Here is a 17978-nt window from a genome sequence, read left to right on the forward strand (position 1 = left end):
TGACAGAACTTGCTCCCTCCTCTCCCCTCCCCCCCGAAAAAATTCTCTTCCCCACTAAGCTTCCTAAATTAAATCATTGAGACTCTAGCTTGCTTTTAAGGACCAATTCTTACAACAAGTATATCCAATTTCCTGCCAGTGGTAACTTTAATTCTTCCTGGAATAGCAGGAAACATTAATTTTGCATTGGACCCAGGAGTCTCGGGAAGCTGGAATTATAGGTGCCATTGCCCCACCTTTTTTTCCTTTAAAATAACATAAAATAAAATAAAATGAGCAGCAGCACAACAGCGAGGCTTGAGAAATGGATAGTGAGAGAGTGGAGAAAAGGGCATTAATTTCAGGATGAGGACAGCTGCCCAGCACTATCTCCCTTTGGATTTTGGTTCTTATAGCATCACGGTGAGTTATTAATATGTATGATCTGTACTTTATTCAAACATTATAAATCTATGCAGAAGTCTGGTGTTTGGGTTTTCCTTTATAGCTTTCATTCTTCTTCCCAGAATTATCTCATTTTGATCGGGAAACTTTTGCATAAAAAGCGCACACCGAGAACTCACATTTCCATACCATAAATATTAAAAGGGGGTAAGCTTTACAGTTTCTTCTCCCATCCCAATGGGAAGAAAGTTAGCCTTCTAATCAGGGGGCCCTTAATAATGTTCTTTTTATTCACAAGCCAAAAAGTAAACTTAAAATTAGACTTGCAATATGAAATTGTACAATGTGGTGGGTTTTTTTTCATTTATATAAATCGTGGAGTGCTGAGTTGTGCCATGTCTTTTATATGAAGGATATACTTAAACAATCTACCAGTTATCTGAGTTGTTAAGAATAGTTGGTTTATTTTTTGAGGACCAAACCAAGTCCAGACCTTTTCTTAAGGATCGTGATCAAAGTGATTTTTTACTGGATGATTATAAAATGTGGATTCACGACCGTGTGGAAGCATCACTGAATTTGTAGCACACAGAAGAGGGAAATGGAGCTAGAAAATGGAATGTCTTCTTAGTAGCGCTTTAGCTTCTTAGCAGATATTCTATCTACTGTTTATTGTCATTTTTGTTAACATAAAGGAGTAGTCGTAAATTTTGGTTCACATGGAAATGTAAAGGAATGTGTGAGCTACTTCATTTGGGTGAGCTGTCTGCTAATCACGCAGTCTCAGCTGTTGTACTTTGTGATGGGAAATGAACGTGCTAATTGGTGCTTTTTTTTTTTCTTATTTCAGGAAACCTGCCATATGAATATAAAATAGTGATTGCTGGGAATCATGAACTGACATTTGATAAGGAATTCATGGCAGACCTTGTTAAACAGGACTACTACCGTTTCCCCTCTGTGTCCAAATTGAAACCAGAGGACTTTGACAATGTTCAGTCTCTCCTGACAAACAGTATTTACTTACAAGATTCGGAGGTAACAGTGAAGGGATTCAGGATATACGGTGCACCTTGGTAAGTGATAATTCGAACAGTTTTCTTGACCATTTTTTAGCTAGGTACCAAGAAAACGTGGCTTTGACTTAGAGGTTTTCAATGAGAATGATTAGGATGGAAGGAAACCTTACTGCTGTCATTTCACCAAAACACATACTCTGGTCTGCTGCAAAACGCAGCACTTGTTTTCATTGTAATATAGATTCCTTTAGGCAGATCAAAGGACACGGGGCTTTGCAGATACGTCCAGTCGTCCCTCGGTAACAGTGAGGTATTGGTTGCAGGACCTCCTTCAGATACCAGAATCCAAGGAGGCTCAAGTCCGGGATGTGAAATGGAGTATTATTTGCATGTAACTTACACACATCGTCCCAAATGCTTTAAATCATCTTTAGAGTACTTGTAATACCTAACACAATGTGAACACTACATAAAGAGTTGTTACACTGTATTATATTGTTTAGGGAATAATGACAAGAAAAAAAATCTGTACATGTTCAGTACAGATGGAATTTTTTTCCTAATATTTTCTATCTGTGGTTGGTTGAGTCCATGGATGGGAACCCACGAATACGGAGGGCCATCTGTGTATGCTTATGTGACTGGGGCTACATGTGTGTCTGTGTGACACAGGAGGGTATGAGAGAAGGTCACCACGTTACCCTTCACACAGATTCGGCTACTGTGAACATTCCATCAGCCTTAGGTAACTCATTTCCCTCTCATTTTGTCCTGGAAGCAGTCATAAAATATCTTGCTTACATGAGGGTTTCTCAAATCTCTCTACACATCAGGATGAATAGCTCTGTAGAAATACAGGCTGTGGAGCCCTGTCCCCGGAGAGCCGACTCTCCTTCCTGAGATGAAGCCCAGCAATCTGTATTTTTTCCAAGCTTCCACAGATAGGGTGATGCACAGACAGTTTGGAAGTTACTGGTTGAGAGCTCTTGCTACTAGAATTCTCAGAACTAAGCTCTAGAAAACTTGAAGTGGACACATATCCTTTTGGGACCAGACAGGAAGCATTTTGATCTCGACTCTATCCCATTGTCAGTTGTCAGGTTTTAAAGAAGTTCCTTCACAGCATCTGAGCCTCTGTTTTTGCAGCTTTAAAATGGTGAAATAATACCTACTTTAGAGGGTTATTATGAGGCTTAAATAGGTGAGGTTTGCAATGGACTTAGAGCATCTGGTGGTTTGCTTAGCATAATAATTATCATTTTTCTGGCCGTGGCTCTGCCACTGAGTATTTGAAATTTGGCAAGTCACTTTTTTTTTTTTTTGAGACAGAGTCTCACTTTGTTGCCCAGGCTAGAGTGAGTGCCGTGGCGTCAGCCTGGCTCACAGCAACCTCAATCTCCTGGGCTCAGCGATCCTACTGCCTCAGCCTCCCGAGTAGCTAGGACTACAGGCATGCGCCACCATGCCCGGCTAATTTTTTTTTTTGTATATATATTTTTAGTTGGTCAATTAGTTTCTTTCTATTTTTGGTAGAGACGGGGTCTCGCTCAGGCTGGTTTCGAACTCCTGACCTTGAGCGATCCGCCCGCCTTGGCCTCCCAAAGTGCTAGGATTACAGGCGTGAGCCACCGCACCCGGCCTGGCAAGTCACTTTTTGAGTGACGACTTTTTTCTTCTTTAAAATGAGAGTGTAAGACCAGATCATCAAAATCAGAGGGTTCTAGGATTTTTTTTTTATGAGGGCTCTGTGTGGGAGAAGAACTAACCTTTACTCACCCAACGTAGAAAAGTACTTTAGTTCTTCCCTAGGAGTTGCAGATAAAACTGGGAAAAGACAAACAGAGTAAGTTCAAATTGACCACTTGACTCAACCGTTTGGTTCGGCCTCTGTGAAATAAAAAATTGAGATATTTTCTGTAATTTTTTTTCCTGGCTTTACTAGTTGGTATCCAGAAGTACTGATGAGGGGGTACAGGAAGTACATTTCTGTTTAAAATCAATCTGACAATGATTGTGAACTCTTAATTAAGTACTTAACTATATGCCAGGCACTGTTCTAAACCCTTTACATCTATTATCTCATTTAATCCTCAGAATACCTTTAGGTACTATAATGATTCTCATGTGGCAGGTCAGAAAACGCTGACACAGAAAGATTAAGTAGTTGCTCTAGAATCACCACGCACAGTAAGAGGTAGTGTTCTGATCTGAAATCAGCACGTGTGACTCCAGGGTATACAGTGCGATTGGGGGGTGTGGGGGTGGTGGTGATGATGTGGTATTTGGTGGTTATAATCTGCAGATCCATTTTATACCCAGCTTTATTAGTGTGCATCAATTTACTTTTTTATGTGTGAGACGGTGGTAAAGGGCAAGAGAATAAACAGCAGAAATTAGTCCTGCCAAACTATAATCTAAAAACTGATATTGGGGTAATGTAGGATGTTGATATTAGCATTTCAGGGTAAAGGGAGAGGGAGGGAGAGAGCATTTCCAGTTTCATAGTCCGGTTCTTAAGCACAGTGCAATAGTTGAGAAATGACCTCTGGTTGGCTGAGAAGCTCGATATGCAAGTTAAGATGAATTTTTTTTTTCAATAACTTAAGATTACTCTTGAAAAATCTTCAGAAGGCACGGACATTTAAGACTCTTCCTGAGCAAGCCAGACTTTTGAGATCCCTGGATTGATAGTTGCTGACATGATGACAGCAACAGACTTCCTCCTTTATCGGAGCTGATTCGAATCTGTTCAGGGTAGGGTTTGGCTAAACCAGATTACAGCTGTGATGAATGAGGGGAATGATTTTGGTCCCGAGGCAGATCTTGCAGCATCTCAAGAAATCAAACAGAGTAATTCAAGTACGTGATGTGATGGGTCATGATCTCGTTTTGGTGGTGGTGCAAATATCTGAACTGGGTTAAAATGTAAAGTTTTTTAATTTTAATACTGGCCAAGGTGGTAAAGTGGACCAAATAGGCAGCATCATTTAGTTTTCTGATATGTTCTCCTGAAGTTGTGGTTAAGCATAGTGTTTGTTGGGATTTCTACAGACCTTGAACTATTTCCTGCTGAACACCTTTTTACAGAGATCTTTAAATGGGTTTTGCCCTATCTATTGGAATTGTTGATGCTTTGTGTTTTGACCAAGAATACAGAGGTTGACAAAAAGAATATTTCAATTTCATCATATATTTTTGGAGGCATCAGTAGTTTGGATCTCACTATGAAGCTGTTTTGTTAAACTTAATGTTCCCGGGACTACTGATAATCTGAACATTGATTTAGGAATGTCTGCATTAGCATTTCTGTGCAGGCAGGACAGTACTGGCTATCTCTACCACTTATGCAGCCCTGGGACCTTGGGCACATTTCTTAACATCTATAAACCTCTGTTTCCTCATCTCTGAAATGGGAGATAACATCACATGCATGGTTGTTGCCTGACATGATTGTTATAAAGATAGAGTTAATGCATCCACAGCACTATAGAAGGTTTGCTAGCATAGAGTAAGCATTTGATGAGTGTTAGCTGTTACTACTAGTAGTGGAGTGTTGGTGTTTAATCTACTTTATACCTTCATAAGGAGACTATGTTACTAGAAGTCTGATGGGGTGGGTTCTAACCCTAGTTCAGCTTCTGCAGATTGGATGGCACTAGGCAAGTCACTGAACTTCTCTGTTTAGCTGTAAAACAGGGGGGACAAGGCCTGTCCTAGTATCTGTCATATACCACTCACTTAAATAGTCGCCAAAGTTAGAACCTGCGAAGAGAATATATAACTGTGGAGCATGCTTGATTATTTCAATGTCCTGAATAATTTTTAACCTCTTCTACTATTAAGAATTCGACTAGAAGCAAAGTTTGGGGGAACTCATACCATAGGTACCACCCTTCTCCCTTCAGAAGTTAGGTTTCTCCATTCTCAAGACTTACCCATAGGTGAATGCCTGCTTAATAACCCAACAGATCTTTCAACCCCAAAATAATGTAAACTGATTAAGTTTTAGTTCCATGCTTTTCCAATGACTTTTCTGGAAGAAATGTTAAGTTCTGCATTACTGATATACTGCTGGTGGTTTTAATGTAAAAACAGAAATCAAAATAAGAACGCTGATACTAAGGATTTCCACCCTGACATAGGTTTCTCAAAAGTAATTGCCATCATACCAAGAAAACAGCTATAACTCATGTATTTAAAAAAATATGGATTGTGACTTTAGCTACCGAAAGAGAATATTAATTTGTATTCATTATGTGTTTATAACTTGTAGCACAGCTGAAAGCTTCCTCAAGACCAGGGAGAATTAAAGGAGTGTTTTCTAATTTACAGTTTAACAGGAATTTGTATGTAAAAAATAACTTACAACACACCAGAGCATTCATATGTGTTTGCAACTGGAATGTGCTGTAGTCCTTATTAGATCCCCGAGGAAGAGGCTTTGAATGTGGTTTGATGGGTCTGGGAAAATTCAATGGTCTAACTGAAAAAGTTGTAAGTGGGATTCCACGTCCAGGAAAGAGAGAGGCTCCCTTGGAAAGAGGGCGAGAGTTGATGAATTCTCTGGGGCCCCTTTGCCTCAGGAGGCCGTAAGGTAAGGCAGTTTTTTTGGCTTCTGTATAAAATCCTTTGCCATCTCATTATTCTAAGAATCTTGAAGAAAGGAATCAGGCATCTTCTTTTTTAGTAGTTCAGTCACAGATGTGCTTCACTTTTCCTATTGTTTGTTTTTTTTTTTTTCCCTCTTCCTTTTTTGGGAGCAGAAGAAGAGGGTCTGGTGTTGTTAGGCAGTTAGATCAGCCTCGCACTTGGCTCTTCCAACAGGAAATCCTATGGATTTCTCGTGTTGATTCTCTGCCACCAAGATGGTTCCCAATTTCCTCTTTGTGACTCACTCTTCTGTAATGTCTTTTCCAAATGCTGAGTATGGTTAGAAAGAGGAGACAAAATTCTAATCTGTCACATAGTAGCCACTGTGGTAACTAATTGCTTGTCTGGCCAGGGTGGAGCGGAGGTGGAATTTTGAAATGATCTTGGTATTTTTGGTTACTGAATCTGTAGCCAACATTTTAATGCAAGCGGGTTTCAGTAAACTCACTCATGGGACTTGGCAGTTAAAAATCAACTAGCCTCTTCTTTTTCTGATTTCAGTTGCTCTTTTGATACTAAGATGCTGTGCAGGGAAAAACATAAAAAGAAAATCCACGTACTAATTGATTAGCAGCCACACTGCAAAAAAGTAAAAGGTCTATATTGCGCCAACTGGAGCAGAGCAGTTGCATTGTTCGGCGAAAGCCGGCACCTTGTTCTCCTCTTGAACGGAAATACAGAGCTGGTCTCCTGTGGCTTTTAATGAATATGAGTGGGGCTTTCCGATGTCCAGGAATTTGATCTCTAGACTGACCAAGGGGTCAGGAACAAAGAGCACATTTTTTCCACGTTAGAGTGGACCCAGGTGTAATTTGTCAGATTTAGTAACTGTGGAGGAAGTGCCTTAACTTCTACAGCAGGAAAATTAGATGAGGCCTGGGCAGTGCCATTCTAAAATGGCTGACATAGGAAGAGAAGAGTCTGTGGGGTTGCACTTTCAAAGGAAGTGGGAGCAGGATTTGTTTCCCTCTCCTCTCTTCCCCTCATTTCCTATCATGACCATGTCGAGTTGATTCATTCACTGGGATGCAATTTTCTCAGCAGTTTTCAAAGTGGGAGTTGAGTGTTGATTCCACTCTCTGTGGCATTTATGATCGTGTTTGTACACAAATAGCTGTGAGGTTGCTCACGTTCCCTTGTTCTGATCAGTGCAGTAGTACTTCATGTTTACCGTGTCAGAAAAGCTTCAGATGTTTTTATTTCCAATTATAAGTTTTGTAATGCATCGTGTATTTTGCTGACAGTCTTCAAGTTCTTGAAGCAGCGAACAAATTAACAGCAGATATTGAATGAGAGGGTTAGAAAAGCAATTGGCAACTCATATGACAGAATTCTGATATGGGGATGGGTGGAATGGGCTCATTTGTTTTATTTTCACAGTCATATTCTGTAATTAACTTGCCCCCCCCCCCAAAAAAAAAGAAGCAGAAGAAGAAAAAGAAAAGAAAGAAAGAAACAGCTATGTGTTCAGCAGAAAAATCCTTTTGTGTTAAAGAATGAGACTATCCAGACAATATCAGTTCTGCACCACATTTTCAGGGATTCCGGCTTTTATTCAGGAGGGTTCAGAAAGGTATTGGCACAGAAAAAGGTCTTGTGTGTGTGTGTGTTAAACAAATATGCACTCTGCTCTTACATGATTCTGTTTAAAGGCCCGGGCTAACATTTCATTTTTCTTGGCACAGGGCCCATAGACTCTCCCATTATGAAACCTATGGCCGTTCTGCCCTAGTCTAGAGTTACAGGGCTCTGTTTACATTTTTGTCTGTTTCAGAATGCAGCTGACTGCTCTTAAAGCTGCATGGGATGGGATCAGATTCAGTTCTGGTTTAGCAACTGCCCTGTTTATTTGAAAAAGGAGAAAGCAAAACTGATCACTTTGCTTCCTACCTCTCATTGATGGCCAAATCAGTAAATACCATTTCAAAAGCCAGTTTACATGTGGAGCTTGTTGGATCCAACTCACTCTTACCTTTCTGCCAGCTAGCTCAACCTTTAAACCTGCCCAGGTGTCTCTATCTGATGGTTGTTGTGTGGAAGAATGTGGAGGTTGATAAACAAGTGTTGGTGTGCATTCAATTATGCTTCGTAGCAATGGTTGGCATCGTTTAAATTTTTGCCTGCACGTTCGAAGAGAGCATCCCAGTTAGCAAACAATAATAATAAATTTACATTTGGAGAGTATGTTTCACTCAGAGAACTTTCATATGTATTATCTCATTTGGGCCTCACAGCAATTCTTTAAAAGAAGCAGGGCATGTATTAATAATAATAATAGCCTATTATTATTACAAGTTATTATTATTATAATTATTATTATATTACAAGTGCCTATATGTCAGGTGTTGCCTTTTTATGACAGGGGAGACCAAAACAGAGAGAGAGTTTTTGACAGATAAGGTGACTTGGCTACAGCCACAGAGTTCGTTTGGGAAGAGAAATAGGACTAAAATCTGGGGTTTCTTTGCTGAGTTCTTCAGACTACACCAGGATATCCTAGTAACCACAGATGTCGGTCTACTCCTTGACCTGAGCAACTCAGGAAGTGGCCACTTCTCATCTGTTTCCATCTAGTTGCAAAAAGGGTACAGAAATCCAAGCCAACACCCTTTGGGGGCTCTCAGGATTAAGTGGTGTGTGCTTATAGGGGAAAATAGGAGTGGTGAAGGGGCAGAAGAAAGGAATTATCCAGCATCCTTTGCATGGTGTGTTCCAGACACTAGGGTTTTTTTAAAAAAAAAAATCTATGTTTTAATGTGTTGCAAGATGTGGGTCAGCTCCTTCTGTTTCTTCTGTACCACAGAGACAGTTTCTTCACACGCAACACACATCAGGGGGCACGTATTGGTTGCATGTGGTGTTTTCCCTCCAAAGCACCAAGCAGCGTCTGAGAGAGGCAGCAGCTCTGGGCATATGCACCAAGAAGGCAATGCTGGCGGTGTGTCCCTGCTCAGTCAGGCCTGCTGGGGGCGCAGTACTGTGCTCCGTAGAAGACCTGGGCCTTCACACTGGGACACAGCTGGGTGGCTGCTGGGTGTTCTTTCATTTTCTCCTGTTACACTAATGGGCTCTTTCTTTTAACCCAAAGTTGTTGCTGGTGGATAGAAAGAGACTATAAAGTGGCAATACACCCCAGGGGCAGGGACCTGGCAGCTTTGTTCTCTGTACACACCACAGGCTCATTCAGTGCCTGGCACATAGTAGGTGCTCAGTCCATATCTGCTGAACGAATGAATGAATGAGTGTGGTAGTGGTAGAGAGAGATATTTGCAACTGCGACACCCAGTTGCAAAAGGAAAGGAAATATTTCCAGTACAAGATCGAGCATTGTCTCGAGTCTACAAAGTGGAACACTGCAGATGATCGAGCAGAATGGAACCCAGCACAGCCCTAAACAATGTCCATGCATTTCAAGAGCATACCTAGGTTCTTCCTGAGCATTCAGACATATAGAGAGCCCACCGTTTCTCCAGGTGAGCATGCTCTGATAAAAATGAGGGATGGGAGTAGGACAAACCTGACTACTTTAAGGCAGTGAGAGTTTTCAAAGAAAGGCTCCACCAGTATTTTTAGGCTCTTTAACATCATTTCTTCACCTTAGATGCCTTATCCCCATTCTGTGAGCAGCTATAGAAGCTGCTGTTAGATTTGGAGACTGTCTCTTCCAGGCTGCACAGTGGTCAGCATAGAAGGTGAGGTTGGTAGGAAGCTGGACCAGATGAGCTCTCAGAATATCCTTTGTCAAATGTGTATAATAGTATTCCCATGTCTCAATGATTGAATTCTCAGCAGTTGAATTCTTAAATTAGGCTCGTATGTACTCTGTACCATTTATTTTTTCAAGCTATTTGACAAACATGGGTTTCATATTTTGCACTCTGAACTATACGTGCAGGTGAACTTCTCTGGTTCGCAGCACACAGTGAGCCCGCTGGAGTCCCAGGGGCAGTCTAACTAAACCTGTACCCGCTGGTCCCAGCCATCGCTGCTGCTTCCTCTGCCTGAGGTGCTCCACTGCCCTGTGGCTCAGACGCGTTCTCCAGGTAGTCTAGGGCACTGCACCGCCTCCTGAACTCTCCTGATGACCTCTGACGAAGGCGCACGTGGACATGAGGTCGCCCCTCTGACCAGGCACTCCCCTTTTGCCAGCACCACATCTGCTGCGTAGCCGCAGGCCTCCTTCCACGCCTTCTGACGGCCCCGTGCTGCCAAAATTGTTGCGCAATAGAGTCTGGGTAATCAAAGCCACGTTGTGCTCTGCGCCCGACAAAGGAGAAGCGTCTGCCCTTCTAGGCTGCTCTGTGAGAGGGCTGTCAAGGCATGGCGTCACCCACCCTCTCACAGGTTCATCTTTAAGCCTGTGTAGGGAGGGCTTGGTAGGGGATAGGCTGAACCCTGGTGTGCTTGGGGACATCCCTCACCCCACCCCCCCAATGGCGAAGGCTTCGCTGAACTGTTCCTCAACAGATTCTTGCAGATTCCTTCTTCTCTTAAACCATCAGTTTCTCAAGCTAACAAACTTCTGGCAGGATGTCCCCAGCAGGAAGGCATACCCTGAAAGCTTTGCTCCCTGCGTGGGACGTAGCTCACCCAGCTACGACCCTGTTCTGCCTGCTGAAGGAGAGAGGCAAGGAGGGCTCCACCGGCGTTGGCCTCAGAAGCAGACTGTCCCCATCAGGCTTGAGTCTCAGTTTTATCATTTAGAACTTATCTGCCTTATTAAACATGTTATCTAGTCTCTCTGAATCAGAGTTTCATCTGTCAAATGGGTATACAAATAACAATAACTTCGATTTATTGAGTCACCCGAGGACACCCATTTTGCAAAGAACTGGAAATCGGCCCTAACTCTATTTGGCTCCAAAGGCTTTATTTTTTTCACTACTCGTAGTATATTTTTCATAGGATTAAAATGAGATCGTCTGTGTTAAGCTGCTGGGACTCAGTAAGTGCTAGATTATTTTCTTCCCTGCAAGGTAACAATTGTTAGTGTTGCGATGGCTATTATGTTTTTGTTTTGTCTGCTTTCTATTTGTTTTGTTTGTTCGTATGGCAGTGCATCTGGGCAGAAGAGAAGCAGCAGGGGGCAGAAATGAGGGAAACAGAAAATTTAGTATAGGAAAACAGTTACCCCTATTTGGGGAGGGGGTGGGTATGGGAGACAGAGGAACAGAGAAGGTTTTTAAAAGTGAATATTGTATGGTGTCTTTGCACAACAAGTTGCTTATGATCTCGATAACTGGAATCCATTTAGGGAAGGAACTCCACATTCTCCTGTATTTGGTCAAAAAGTACGGAAGAATGAATAGATGTCTGTTAAATGAAGACATATGGGGCATTTTTAAGGTCACTTACATGGAGTATCATTTTCAATGTATGCATAATGCTTGGCAGTGTATTTTCACTCAGGAAAAATAAAGGCAATCTTGAATGATGACTATAAATTGAATGTGGAATGTTCCATGAGAGCTGCTCCAGCACGAAGTTAGTGGCAAATTTGAAAGCGTCTGGGTTAGCAGAATGTGTCTGCCTTCTGCAAAGAGCAGAAAAGGTGAGCTGCAAATCTGCATTAATTCAGGAGAGGACATCAGAAAAGTGTTTTGCTCAAATATAAAAGATTAGCTTGGTTAAAGTGTAAATACAACTATGACTAATAATGCCCAAGTACGAAATTTGTAGCGAAAGAATGAAATGAAAAGGCAATGAGAAGAAAAGCACCTGGTGTATAAAGGCAAATTAGAGGAAGTGGTTAAGATCTATCCTAAAAAAGATTCTTCCCTGGATAAAATTTCCCAAGACAGCATCTGAAGGTGCCGGTGATATTTATTGGATAATTTAGATGCTTTCAGGCCCAGTATCTTGGCATGGTGGGTTTATAGAATGGATCATGTTAAAAAGTGGTGCTAAAATTTCATATGAATCTACTGTAAATCAACATTGAAGACTAAGTAAAAACCAATGCTATGTTTATAAAGGAAAAGAAAGGTCAGAGTCAACACACTGATTTTCCATTCTTTTCTAAAATCGGTTCTCAACTTCTTTTATACATTATGTACAAAATGATTGCACATAAAACTGAGTACTTCTGATGGCAGCCTGGCTTAATAAATGACAATTATTTTCTTTCTCTCACTACATTTCGAGCTACCATATGTATTGAATTTCTGGAACATATCAATCTTAAAACTGAATCTAACAGGGTGTACAGACTTTCCATGTACTCAAGGCCATGGCAAGTAGCTTGGAGCCCCATGAGTTCTAGAAAAAGGATTGTCAAAGACAGACATTAGAAAAACAACTTTTTATCTTAATGATTTAAAAGTCCAACCCCTAAATCAGTAGCGATTATTGAGGCCTCTATTTTTATGTTGAATCAGGCATCAATAGAAAAACTCTTCTACCTTTGATCTTTGAACAACAAAATAAAAGCTGCTAGGCTAAAACCTAATCAGAAATTGTTGATAGTAAAACTAACTAGTTGGAAATACGCTGTTGGGGCATTGTAAGTCACCTTCTTACTCTTCTTTTCCATTGGTGTCAGGATTTAAGGGAAAACAATTGTGGAAGACAAGTTTGTTTTAAAAACTCAGAGTGTTCATTCATGGATTTTGCTTTTATTTTATTTAAAGAAATTCATACTTAGGAAGTACTGGAGAAGGAAGATTTTGGGCTATGCCAATGCTGCTGCCTCTGTTACTAAACATTCCTTGATGCTTCTCATTTTTTCAGATGATGCTGGGTCTGAGCTTTGTGATTTTAAATAGCTCTTACTAGAGGCGAATTCTGTGTGGTTGCTGGCTTGCATTACAGGGGCAGCAGGCAATTTTCAGGATATTGAGTGCCTTCCTAATATGTGCTGTTCAGTATTACTATTAAAGGGAGGGTATTGGTCTTTAAGGTTATTTGCTGTAGGAATTAACCTTCTGTAGAGTTTGAACTCTGAAAAGTCTGAGAGAAGTAGGATCACTTCTTATGAAATTTTGAAGTGTGGCTAGCTTGCAAACCACAGGCTTAACTGTGCTCTACAGTCAGTTCTAAGACTTTGTTAACTCTTGTTTTATCATTATGAATATCATTATGAATGTGTTTTTGCTTTGTCGATTGTTGCAATTAACAGAATAACTGGATTATCGATAAAGCAGAATACAACTATGCCAGTGAAAATCCATTCCCTTTGTCTGACTCTGAAAATACTAAATCAAATACTCTTCTTTTGAATGAGACTGAAAAAGCTTTTTTGCTTTTCTGGGTTTCTATTAGTAAGAGTAGGAAAAAACAATGAAAGGAAAATAGATAATGCAGAAATTCATCAAGAATAGAAACCATGCAAAAAGTAGACATCTCAATTCTTAAAGGTTATGTTTCTCCCACTATGCATACTTTTCTCAGTTAACCACATACTCACACATATGAAGACGTTACAATTCCAGTAAAAAACATCCACACATTCACTTTGAATAATTTTATCCATTGAAGAATTAGCATCATCCGTCAGGGAGCAATGGTATGTTTCTCTGCTTATGTTTAACAGTAAGCATTTGAAAAGCCATATCTCCACCAAAAATACACAACTGGATCATAACATTATAAAAATCATATAGAAATATTGACAGAAAATGAAAACTGAGAGATAATACACCATAAGTGGAACAGCGATTTTCTCCTATGAATGTTCTTTTTTTTCTTTCTCCCATTATACCATTCCTGGGCTTTTGTACATTCTTGCAGTGGGTTAGTTTTATTTTTACAATCAGGAAGAAGAGTTACTTCTCTGGTTTAAAAAGTATCTCTGTGGGTAATTGGAAGCTAACTCTCTTATTCTGACTTTGTGTTGCTGTCCCATATATAGTCTGTGTGCATATCAGGGGTTTTGCTTATAGGCATAGACTTCACAGATGACCCCATTCAAAGACGAGGAAGTGCAAGTGTCTGTCCTAATCAACAAGTGCTGTGGTTTGCACAGCTGAAATGGAAGGAAACCCCTGAGAGCACCCAGAGCCGTGCATTATTATGCTGGAAAATTTTGTTTCCTCTTTTAAATCAGAATCTCCAAAGAAGGTAGAAACTGGATGACTTATGGGGTGCTGGGTTGGCTGATAAAACCCAGACCTCTTTGGTGCTGCATTTGGATTCTTCCCTGAATGTAACACCCTTGGACTTGAGTTTCTGGGTCTGGCTTTACAGGATGTGACTTCAGTCAAGGAAAGCCTAGTGCCTACCTTTGCTTATTTGTATTCTAGTGCTGTAACCTCCCCTCCTCTCCTGTGTCTTTGTTCTATTAATCTGCAAAACAGGGCTCGACTTGTGATTAGTCCTTGGAGCTTGTTTCTATTAATCAGTCTGCAAAACAGGTCGACTTGGATGCTTTTGTTCAAAAGCTTAATGTGCTCTCCTTGTCAGGCTATGGTCCAGGCTGCTTGCTTTGCCTTAAACAGGACCAGGTGGTGAAATTTGGTTTTTATATGCTGATTGCATTGTTAAGAAAGAAAATACTGTTTGAAAAGACAGCAGGAAAATGCTGATGTAGAATTATAGAGCAATGTTTTAAGAAGGAGGAAAAGTTTGTAGAAAATATGACTGTGTAACCTCATTGTGGTGTACAGTAAACTGCACAAAATCCAATTGACCAGAACAGAAAATAAGGCATTATTCACATTATGGTCTAAAAGTATGGAGTCAAGGAAAGGTTGCCTATTAATAATAATAATTTTATATGTATTTGAAATGGAATTCTCTTTTGATACTTAAAGTGGGAATATCATCCTTTTAGCTATAGTATTAGGTAATTATAAAGAAGACCCAGTATAATTCCGTGAATTTCTTTACTTTTTTCTTTCCACCTCCCTTGTGCCAAATGACCTTGCCACAGATTAAAATTATTCTTACCTGCTATGTAGGGGAAACTCTGTATCTCAATTTTCTTATCTTCATTATCAAGGGACAATAACTGACCTACCTGTGGAGATCGAGTGTGAGTAACTGAGCGATGGTTATAAATTGCTTAGTAAAATGCTCATTATCACTGTTTATACAGTTCTCCTAACTTTAATATGCAAAGGATAGCAGTGCTGGAAAAGAATTTTAATGCATAACTTTTCGCAGTGACGGTGATACTCTAGGAAGAACAGTTTTTTTTATTGAAAGTTGCCTTTTTACATCTCTAAAAATTTCAAGTGAATTTAGCATTTATTACTTGTGAAATCACTGCCCCTTCCAAAAAATCTGTTGAAGTATATGCAAGGAACCAATTCTCAGAATCCCAAATTAAATTTGTCATTAGTGATAAATTTAGTGCTGTAAGATACTTTAATAAGTGCTTCAGCTTGATTTATTGGTTTTGTTAGTCAACAAGAGTGTATTATGTCTTGTACAGAACTTAGCAGAAGCAATTTCTGACTAGACCTTCCTTGATTAAAATTTTAAAAAATGAAAGTCTCCTTTTAGTAGCGTTGGTAATTATTTTAATATGAAATTAGAACGCTAGCATACTGCAGTCATGTCACTAATGTAAAAAGAAAGAAAGAAAAAATGTCAGAATGTGAAGGGAAAGGCGTGTAAAAGGCTCTCGTTCTTTATATTTGTACATACTTTATTTTCTTTGTGTGTATGCAGAGCGTCTAGGCTGTTTTACTGGTTGGGGCTTAAGATTGCAGCCCTTGCATATATTAATATAATCACTAATGAGTGTCAGGATTCAGCTGCTAATTTGAAAGGCTTTGTGGCTCTTTCACCCCAGACACTAGAAGCTTCATTAGGCGCTGCTTTGTCCAGCCTGACCTTTGCTGATCTCTAGATCACGGCTAAATACCAACATTACACTGACACCCTCCCAGTTGAAACAGTCCAGACGTGATTCCTTTGGTGCATATCTTATCAGAATCTGCTACTGACATAAACTTGGGTGTCCCTGTAGCTTGCCACATAATTAGGATTACCTTCCCCCAAAGAGGTCCTATTTACTTACTACCCTATTCAGTTGATTGGAGATTTGAATTTCAGAGCCATTAGCAAATTTCTCAGTCTCTTTTCTTTTTTAAAAAAATGTACTTGGGTGTACATATATATGGCATAGTTTTTAAAATGTGCTTTTATGACTGTTTCAGTGAAAGCAACAGCCACTGATATTTTTTTTTCTTTGACTTGGGAAAAATACGTACAACTTATTATTAATGATATCAAATCATAGAAAGAAAAGGAAGTCTAATGGTATTTATTTCTTTAGAGATTTGTATCCTAGAGTGCACTCTCCTTATAATAAAACCATGTAGCAAGCAGGTGGAAGGGAGCTTTCTGCTTGTGCTCTTTTAAATATCTGAGAAACGAAACATTGGGCATGATTTGTCAAGCTTTTGGTTGTTAGGAAGGAAAGCTTTTATTTGTCAGCGTTGTTGTTTGTAGATTCTCCCTCTCCTGTTCTCAATTCCCAGAGAAATTATTCTGCTTTAGTTTGGAATTTTACCCTATGTTTGCCATGAAGCAGTAGTCAAGGGGTGGAATCTTTTGGCATTGTATGTAATTATCAGTCAGAAAAATAAATCTTTCTAACAACTTTCATTTTCAATCAGATCCAGTCATCTAAGCCAGGTCTCCGGTGATCTTATTTTGAAGTGGTTTGAATTCTCCTTTCTTTTTACAGAGAGTCATAAAATTAGAGATGGGAAAGAACTTTCTGATTGCATCACTTTTTCCACCCTTTCGGCCAGTGTGATCTCCCTCCCTGCGGCATATTCCCTGGTGTTCCATTCAGCCTAGTTTAAGATAATAAGACCAGTGAGGCTTCTTGTCCAGGCCCCTCTGGGAAAATGTCCCACGGTCCTTGACATGTGGATATGCTTTTAGGCATGCAAGCTGAAGTTTTCTCCTGCTTGGAGACTGCTTCACTATTAAGTTCAATCTCTTTTCTTGTTGTTCCTTGCTTCTAAACCTTCCAGAACTTTTCTCTGTTCAAAATAGCCTGTCCATGTTGTGAACAAAAAAAATCACTGTACACACATGTATGGTTTTGTCTTCTTATTCTTCCCATTCGAAATGACAACGTTATTTAAGGCATTTCCTCATTATTAACCGTGTGTCTAAGACATGCCTAAATTTGAAAGGCTCATAAATCTTACCTATAAATTAATCTCGTAAATCCTTAGCCATTTCACAGACTCGGTGACTACAGCTTCTCAGGATCTCGTTGGTTTCGAGACTTTTCACAAGTCCGAGAACAAGGTGAGGATTCTATGAACATTTGTTTTTATGATGGAGAGAACTAAATTAATCAAAGTCCTTGGCTTATGGTGCATTGCCATCATTGGTCTACACCTAGCCCATATTATAATCATGACATTTATTCATTTATGAGTGATGCAGTGAACACTCATTAACCCACACACAGCCGGAGTACTAGGACACTGACAATTATGTGTATTTATCTGTGTGCTTTCCTATCTTTCATCCCCTGCCTGCTTTCTCCAGACATACATTAATCTGAATTTTCTCTTTATCATTCATTTGCTTATTTAGATGCGTCTTATAACACACACACACACACACACACACACACACACACACACACACATCTCAGCAATAGATGGTTATTGATTTTGTACTTTATAAAAGAGATTTCTTTTGTGGGATTCTCTTTTAGTTATGGAGGAGTAAGCGTCTAACAGACTGAACCTCCCACAAATCACTATAAACAAAAAACAACTACCTAAAAGCTTTGGAGAGTACACAGAAGCAGGTATACTTTTATAGGGGAGTTGAAAGGTAGAGGAAGCAACTTCCAGAGTTTTCCATTTCTGTGTTTTTGCCCTGAGGGTAGCCACGGTTGAGTATAGTTGTGACAGGTAGGGCTAAAATTTCAGCAGAGAGCCTGCACTCTTTTTCAGAGGAGGAGACACATGAAGGAGCTCAGAGTAACCAGAGCCACCAGGGTGT

The 17978-nt window shown here is 40.0% G+C and overlaps 1 protein-coding gene across 1 annotated transcript in view; it reads left to right on the top strand.

Moving 5' to 3' along the window:
- The window catches only part of MPPED2 (metallophosphoesterase domain containing 2), a 168292-nt gene that overhangs the window by 82807 nt on the left and 67507 nt on the right, over positions 1-17978 (top strand). Inside the window, exon 4 of the mRNA XM_012758146.3 lies at positions 1235-1460. Within this exon, the coding sequence (XP_012613600.1) occupies positions 1235-1460 (226 nt within the window). The remainder of the gene's footprint in view (positions 1-1234; positions 1461-17978) is intronic.

Source organism: Microcebus murinus, chromosome 4 (assembly GCF_040939455.1).
Source record: "Microcebus murinus isolate Inina chromosome 4, M.murinus_Inina_mat1.0, whole genome shotgun sequence".
Lineage (NCBI taxonomy): Eukaryota > Metazoa > Chordata > Mammalia > Primates > Cheirogaleidae > Microcebus > Microcebus murinus.